This window comes from Enhydra lutris, unplaced genomic scaffold (genome assembly GCF_002288905.1).
Source record: "Enhydra lutris kenyoni isolate GAN:26980312 unplaced genomic scaffold, ASM228890v2 scaffoldscaffold85, whole genome shotgun sequence".
NCBI lineage: Eukaryota > Metazoa > Chordata > Mammalia > Carnivora > Mustelidae > Enhydra > Enhydra lutris.
This window is the reverse complement of record NW_019154169.1, coordinates 8,854,177-8,862,047: the sequence shown is the minus strand read 5'-3', so window position 1 is coordinate 8,862,047 and position 7,871 is coordinate 8,854,177. Positions and strand designations below refer to the sequence as shown.

Below are 7,871 nucleotides of genomic sequence, written 5' to 3'. Positions count from 1 at the left end.
CTTTCAGGTCCCCGTGGGGATTCTGGGATACCTTTGCCCAAAGCAAAGGTAGGTCAAAGCCTGGGCAGGTGCTGACCCTTTGATCCTGCTGGAGTCCCGCATACTTCTTCTGGGAACCCCGCATCACAGCTAGGGGTCCTCCCTCACCCCAAGACCCTCTAATCCACTCCCTGGGATTTCCCCTTCCAAGACCTTTTTTATTTTTAAAGTAGGCTCTACACCCAGCCTGGAGCCCAACTCTGGGTTTGAATTCACGACCATGAGATCAAGACCTGAGCAGAGGTCAAGAGTCCAGTGCTTAATGGACTGAGCCACGCACGTACCCGCTCCCCTCCTGAGACCTTTAAATGTACAGCCCTCCTCCTCAAACCCCCCAAATCCACATCCATAGCCACACATGCTGTCCCATTTCAACACTCTTTTTTTTTTTCTTTCTTCTTTTTTTTTGAGAGAGAGAATGAGGGAGTACCTGGTGGTGAGGGGAGGGGTGGAGAGGAAGAGGAGCAGGGAGGGGGCCAGAGGGCAGAGGGAGAGAGGGAGAGAGAGAATCTTAAGGAGGTTCCCCACCCAGCCCAGCCCCGAGCCTCACACTGGGCTTATCTCACAACCCCTGAGATCATGACCTGAGCCAAAACCAAGAAGCAGATGTTTAACCAACTGAGCTACCCTGGTGCTCCGCATTCCAACACTCTTAAACCCAGATCTCTGGGTTCGTTTTTCTGGAGACCTCAAAATTTGCAATACTAGGGTCCCTTCTCATTCTGAGTCCGAAAATCCAAAGCACGGGGGTGCTCCATGTACAAGAATTCTAAACTCTTCAGTTCTGGAATTTATCTACTGCTTCAGTCAATTCTGCAGCCCTGGGGTGGTCCCTCCTGAGGGCCAACACACTCTGTCCTGGGGACCTACTCCTCATTAATCCTCCTGGGGTCCCCGCCTCCTGCCTCACTGGCTGTGTGCCAAGCTCAGCAGTGAGCCCAGGGTTGGGGGGAGGGTTAGCTGGGGGAGTGAAATGGTACAATTATGTAACGAGTGCCAAACTCCGCCTTCCTCTCCCAGGTCATATAAAGGCAAACCACCCCAGCCAGCACCATCTGACCGTCTCTCCCAGGGCCACCATGCTGGCCTCAGGGCTGCTCCTCGTGGCTTTGCTGGCCTGCCTCACCATCATGGCTTTGATGTCTGTCTGGAGGCAGAGGAAGCTCTGGGGGAAGCTCCCTCCAGGACCCACCCCGTTGCCCTTCATCGGGAACTACCTGCAGCTGAACACAGAGCAGATGTACAACTCTCTCATGAAGGTGTCAGGACACGGGATGGGTGCAGTGGGGTGGGGCTGGGCGCTGGCCTGATTGAGCTGGGACTGAGTGGCAGGGGATGGGCGAGGTTGGATCAGAGTCTTCAGAGAGTGGAAATCTGCACGTTGGGCTGCAGGGTCCCAGACAAGAAAGAGCAGATCTTGGGATGTCCAGCCCCTTGAGTATCAGAACCTGGGGACAAGGCATGCAGTAGGTGAGGGCTGGGCACAGGCCGGCTCCCAGTGGGGGCCGCAGCCTCTAAACCCCCCACCTCCATCAGATCAGTGAGCGCTATGGCCCGGTGTTCACGGTCCACCTGGGACCCCGGCGCATCGTGGTGCTGTGTGGACATGAGGCGGTGAAGGAGGCTCTGGTAGACCAGGCTGAGGAGTTCAGTGGGCGAGGCGGGCAGGCCACCTTCGACTGGCTCTTCAAAGGCTATGGTGAGGAGCTCCGGGTGGGGGCTCGTGGCCAGGCACACCTGATGGCCTCAGTTTCCCCACTGCTCTTCTCCTGACTCACCCACCTGAGCCTGTGGCTGAGTTCTACCCCTGTTCTCCTCTGTCCCTGTCCCTGGTTATTGTGGCCTCTCCTTTGTCTTCTGTAGCTTGGCTCAGGGTGTCTGCATCCCTGTTCCCCCTGCTTCTTGGCCCATCTCCCCATTCTCTCCCATGGATGCCTCTTCCTCTTCTTCCATCTTGGATCCCAAGTCCTCCGTCCCCGTATCCTTGCCTCCAACTACTCTGCTTCTGACTTCCCCAAGCTTCTGTCTCCCTCTGTCTGCCTCTTTCTACCCTGTGTGAGAATCTCACCTTGTTTCTGCTCTCTCCAGACCTTCTCTGTTCTCTCTCCATATTTTCCTCTTTCTCCAGCTCCGCGTTAGGATCCTTCATGTTTTTTATTGCCACTTCCCAGATCTCCACAGAGATCAGACTCCTCTTCCCCTCCCCTCCCTCTTTCTCTCTGTTTATGTGTCTCCATCTCTCAGTCTCCCTGGCATCTAACTTGCCTCTCTCCTTCTGATTCTTTTCTTCCAACCCGGTCTCTATCTCTTTCAGTGTTTCTCTGACCCTGAGCTGTATTTCTCTCTCTCTCTCCGCCCCCAATCCATCCTTCTACTCAGGCCAGTCGGTCAGCTCTCTCCACCTCTGTCCCCGCCCCTCCCCACCTCACCACACCCTATGCTCCCTCCCCAGGTGTGGCATTCAGCAACGGGGAGCGCGCCAAGCAGCTCAGGCGCTTCTCCATCACCACGCTGCGGGACTTCGGAGTGGGCAAGCGGGACATTGAGGAGCGCATCCAGGAGGAGGCAGGCTTCCTCATCGAGGCCCTCCGGAGCACGCAGGGTGAGCGGGGCTGGGAGTGAGCGAGAAGGAGGGATACACCAGCACGATGAGGGCTTTCTCCTCAAGGAAGGGGACTGGCTTGGGGGAAGGCATCAGGGTTCCAGGCTCTGGGTCTTGTGTTGGACGTCTGAGTTCTCACTCCAGTGCCCTCCTCCAATCTTCAAGCTGGCATGAGACAGCCCAGTTGACGCTCCCCCAAATCCCTGTCTCTCTCCAACCCTATCCCATTCCCCAGGCGCCTTCATCGATCCCACCTTCTTCCTGAGCCGAACAGTGTCCAATGTCATCAGCTCCATTGTCTTTGGGGACCGCTTTGACTATGAGGACAAAGAGTTCCTGTCCTTGCTGCGTATGATGCTGGGAAGCTTCCAATTCACAGCTACATCTACAGGGCAGGTAACCCGTCCCAGTCTCGCTCTAAAGCATCCCTACCAATTGCTTTCCCATGTGGAGACAGGTGCCCTGAGCTACCATCCTCCTCCTCTCCATCAAAACCACTCGTGAACAGTGGAACACTTACACCAGAATACCCACTTTCCAAGGACACCTGGACATCTCCACAGATGCTCCCCCCACCCAAAAATAAAAACCAGACCAAACAAACAACAGACAGAGCCTGCAGGGAAGAACATGTAATCCGCCCAGCCAAGCTGCCTGGACATTGGTTTCATCCCACCTGACCTACTGGTCCCTAGGAAGACAGTCCACCTCTTTGTATCTTAACACCTGAACAAGTGACCACCTCAGCCCACCTCCTGAATACAGGTGCCCCAGGTGCTATAAAATACAGCCCACCAAAATCATTAGGTGTCCCAAACCCTACAGAGCCCCATGGAGTACCTGAACATCTGGACAGGTGCCCCAACCAAGAAGACCCCTCCACATGTAAACACCTGGATGGATGTTTCCCCAAACACCCAAAGAGTGTCCCCCAACCCAGCTGACTCCCTTACAGAAGTGCCCCCATCACCTCTGTGAAATCTAAAACAGGATCAGCTATCTCCCCCCACCTCAACACTTGCCCACCCGTCCCAATTGAATACCTCAACACCTATGTAGAAGAAAACAGATCAACCCCTGAACAGGAGTCTCCCAATTCAACCGCATCTGAGTATCTGAACACCTAGATGTGTTCTCCAATCCAGCCTCACCCGAACACCCGAAACCCAGATACACAGCCCAGTCCTTCTCACCTATATTCTGGGACAGGGGCCCTCAAGCCTAACTCACTTAAAAACTTACGTATCTCCTCCCATCAAGCCCCATACGAATCCTAAACACCTGGACAGATGCCTTTAAACCACTTCCTTCCTTACCCCAAGAAAGATCGCGCTCCCAGCAGGACCTGCCCGCGAATATCTATCCTTCCCGGCCATTATTCTCTCCTGTCCTCAGCTCTATGAGATGTTTTACTCAGTGATGAAACACCTGCCAGGGCCACAGCAGCAGGCGTTTAAGGAGCTGCAGGGTCTGGAGGACTTCATAGCCAAGAAGGTGGAGCAGAACCAGCGCACCCTGGACCCCAACTCCCCGCGGGACTTCATCGACTCCTTCCTCATCCGCATGCGGGAGGTACAGCCCAGCGGCCAGTGCGGCAGCCCCAGAGTCAGGCAGACGGAAACCAGCTGGGATGGGGAGACCAGGGGCCCCTTCAGATCACCCCCATCGTGACAGCCTCACAATCTCACGTGTGATACCCGGGCTGCTCCGTCTACCAGCGCTTTCCACGGGCAGGACCTGCGTGTGCACCATAAGGCAACGCTTCCACACCGTGCACTCGCCGTCAGTGTCCCTTTCCTTCTAAAGGGTCCTCCCTTAAAACAGTGACACCAGGGCTGACACTTAAAGGGCAGGGAGGTAGCCAGGGAGAGAGTGTGGGAAGGGCATTTGGCCAGAGCCAGACGCCCAAACAAAGCCCTGGCAGAACTAGGCTCTCTCTTCCCACCCCTGGTCTGGACCTAAGAGAGGTGCGTCCAGATGGAGAGACCCCGGCAGGGCTCTGAGGGCTGAGGGGAGGGGGCCTGGCCTGAAGCCCTCTCCCTGCAGGAGCAGAACAACCCCAACACGGAGTTCTACATGAAGAACCTGGTGCTGACCACCCTGAACCTCTTCTTTGCGGGCACTGAGACGGTCAGCACAACCCTGCGGTACGGCTTCCTGCTGCTCATGAAACATCCACACATGGAGGGTAAGGCTGCGGGGATGGGGCCCTGGCCTGGTGGCCACACCACACTTCCTCTGAGCCCACTGCAATGTCCCCACCTTTCCCAGATGCCTGGAACCTCACCCATACCCTGCCACCCAGATGCTAGGTGATATTCTGCAGAGTGTTAGTTGGGTTTCACTGGCTGTTAAAATACCAAAAATGTGTGAACTGAGCTCCCATGCTGAGCCAAATGTATATGAGACCATATACAGGTTGAGATCAGGTGAATAAGACACTGTCCCCAACAATGTTTATGGCCAACGTCTGTCTTGAATGGTCACACATCCGTGTCACACATGGATGTACATATTTGGACTACTGTCGCCACCCTGAGACCCCCAGATACCTAAACACATTTCCCCTCCTCCCACAGCCAAACTCCATGAGGAGATAGACCGGGTGATTGGCAAGAACCGTCAGCCCAAGTTTGAAGACAGGGCCAAGATGCCCTACACAGAGGCGGTGATCCACGAGATCCAAAGATTTGGAGACATGATCCCCATGGGCCTGGCCCGCAGAGTCACCAAGGACACCAAGTTTCGAGAGTTCCTTCTCCCCAAGGTACTTTCCTATCCCTGCTAGGAGGACCTCCAACCTGCTCCCTGGGATCCAGCATCCCATCCCCCTTAGAAGCTTCCCAGCCGCTGTCCCACTGCCTCAATCAAACACTTCCTCAACCACCATGTCCCTTCAACCTTCCCACTCAGAGTTTCTTGAATCCAGTAGCTCCCCCAGAGCTCTTGCCACAGGGATTATGAACCCCATGTCCCCAGACGTCCTCTCTCAAAAGACAGGACTTCATTTCCAGACCTCCTCCCTCAAGGACACGAGTCTCATGTCTCCCAAACATCCCGCCTAAGAGACACAAATCCAGTGTCTTTACAACCTCCTGTCTCTGGAAGCACGAACCCCCATGTCCTCTCCACCGCCACCGTGGGAGACATGAACTGCACATCCCCCACACCTTCTGTCCTAAGAGACACAGAGCCTGTGTTCTTCAAACTTCCCTTCGCCCAAGACATAAGCCCCACGTCTGCATAGCTTCCTGCCTCTGACACACCAATCTCCTGTCTCCCAAAGCTCTTCCCTCCGTGGACCCACACTCCCACGCCTCCCCTTCCTCATCACCTAGGGCACCCCAATCGTCCCTCCAACCTCCATGCATTTTCAGCACACTGTGCCCCCATTCTGCCTTATCAAATAACCCCTCTCCTCCTTCCCAGGGCACCAAAGTGTTCCCCATGCTGGGCTCCGTGCTCAGAGACCCCAAGTTCTTCTCCAACCCCCAAGACTTCCACCCAGAGCACTTCCTGGATGAGAATGGGCAGTTTAAGAAGAGTGATGCTTTTGTGCCCTTCTCCATTGGTAAGAGACCACTGTCTGCGGCTAAGCCACCGCTCCCACCAACAGGGCCGTCTTCTCCTCAGCTCCCCTCTCTAAGGGGCAGTCTGATGCCTTTCTCCAGCTTGGAAGTCCTTCTCGTGATCGACCTCAGCTGCAACCCCTATAACTACTTGAGCTTCAGCAAAAGGATAAGGATGATCACACCTGTCTCAGGGATGGGGGAAATCAAAGCCCTTAGTGAGTCACAGATTTGTCCAGAGTCATTTAAATTCTTTAGATTCCTCAGTTGGAGGTGAGAGCCAGCAGCCAGATCTGAGTGTGCACCCGGAAGGAGGGGCGTCTAAACTTCCCATTGCTACAGCTAGCTCACCCCCGTCCCATGCACAAGGGAAACTGATGCTCAGAGAGGATTAGAGAGGTCTCTGAAAGTCTCTCAGGCCAGGCTCTTCCAGCCCCTCATTCCTGGGAGAAAGCATATGGGGGAGGGTAGTGGCGCAAGGGGCAGTGAGAGCAGGTCTCACCTCCAGCCCTCCTCTTCTGTGTCTTCAGGAAAGCGCTACTGTTTTGGAGAAGGCCTGGCTAGAATGGAGCTCTTTCTCTTCCTCACCAACATCTTGCAGAACTTCCGCTTCAAGTCCCCGCAGCTGCCCCAAGACATCGACGTGTCCCCCAAACACGTGGGCTTTGCTACCATCCCACGAAGTTACACCCTGAGCTTCCAGCCTCGCTGAACAAGGGCAGCGAGAGCGCAGGGCTGGTTGGGGGAGCAAAGCTGAGGGAGGGGCAGCGGCAGGGCTGTCGCGAGGGGCGTGGTTTGGGGGCGGGGCTAGCGGGAGGGAGGTGGGTTAGGGAAATAGGAGGGGCAAGGTGAATGGGAGAGGAAGAGGACAGGAATGGGCTCTGCCTGTTCACCTTGGTAGAGGTAGATCCTTCAGAGGTGGGATGAGAGAAGGGAAATTATTTATTGAGCAAATATTCTCTGTCCTGTCCATGCTAAACGCGTCAACACGTTCACTTCGTCTAAGGCTCACAAACCGACGCAACAGGCAACAGTGTTTATGCCCATTTTGCAGGTGACAAATCTTAACTGATGCCCAAGGAATCTACAACGACGAAAAACCTCCTAATAAATGAATATAGCAAGATCACTAAACATACCCAAAGTTTTTGTTGTGTTGTTTTTTCCGTACGCTAGCAATGAACCCTAGGAAATCAAAATGAAGAACACAATACCATTTATAGTCACTCAAGAAAGCGACATAGGTAACTATAAATCTACCAACACAGGCCCAGAACTTGTATGCTGAAAGCTTCCCACCACGGAAGAAAGAAGCAAATCACTGTTAAATAGACAACCTAAAGGTGCCTGGGTGGCTCAGTGGGTTAAAGCCTCTGCCTTAGGCTCAGGTCATGATTTCAGGGTCCTGGGATCGAGCCCCGCATCGGGCTCTCTGCTCAGCGGGGAGCCTGCTTCCGCCTCTCTCTCTGCCTGTCTCTCTGCCTACTTGTGATCTCTGTCTGTCAAATAAATAAATAAATAAAAATATTTTTTAAAAAATAAGTAAATAAATAAATAAACAGACAACCTAAATATCCATTGATAGATGAATGGATAAAAGAGGTGTGATATATACCTACAGTGGAATATTATTCAGTTATAAAAGGAAAGGAAATCCTGCC

At 54.0% G+C, this 7,871-nt stretch overlaps 1 protein-coding gene across 2 annotated transcripts; it reads left to right on the top strand.

Moving 5' to 3' along the window:
• The first annotated feature begins 1,103 nt into the window (after positions 1 to 1,103).
• On the top strand, positions 1,104 to 6,922 carry LOC111161491 (cytochrome P450 2A13). 2 transcript variants are annotated; one of them, XM_022525186.1, is made up of 9 exons: positions 1,104 to 1,298; positions 1,576 to 1,738; positions 2,492 to 2,641; positions 2,877 to 3,037; positions 4,037 to 4,213; positions 4,688 to 4,829; positions 5,221 to 5,408; positions 6,071 to 6,212; positions 6,741 to 6,922. In XM_022525186.1, the coding sequence occupies exons 1-9, from the start codon at positions 1,119 to 1,121 to the stop codon at positions 6,920 to 6,922; spliced, it is 1,485 nt and encodes a 494-aa protein (XP_022380894.1). In that variant the 5' UTR covers positions 1,104 to 1,118. The 2 variants fall into 2 exon arrangements, with proteins under 2 accessions (XP_022380894.1, XP_022380895.1); XM_022525187.1 differs by lacking the exon at positions 1,576 to 1,738 and having other exon boundaries at positions 1,119 to 1,317.
• Positions 6,923 to 7,871: the final 949 nt, after the last annotated feature.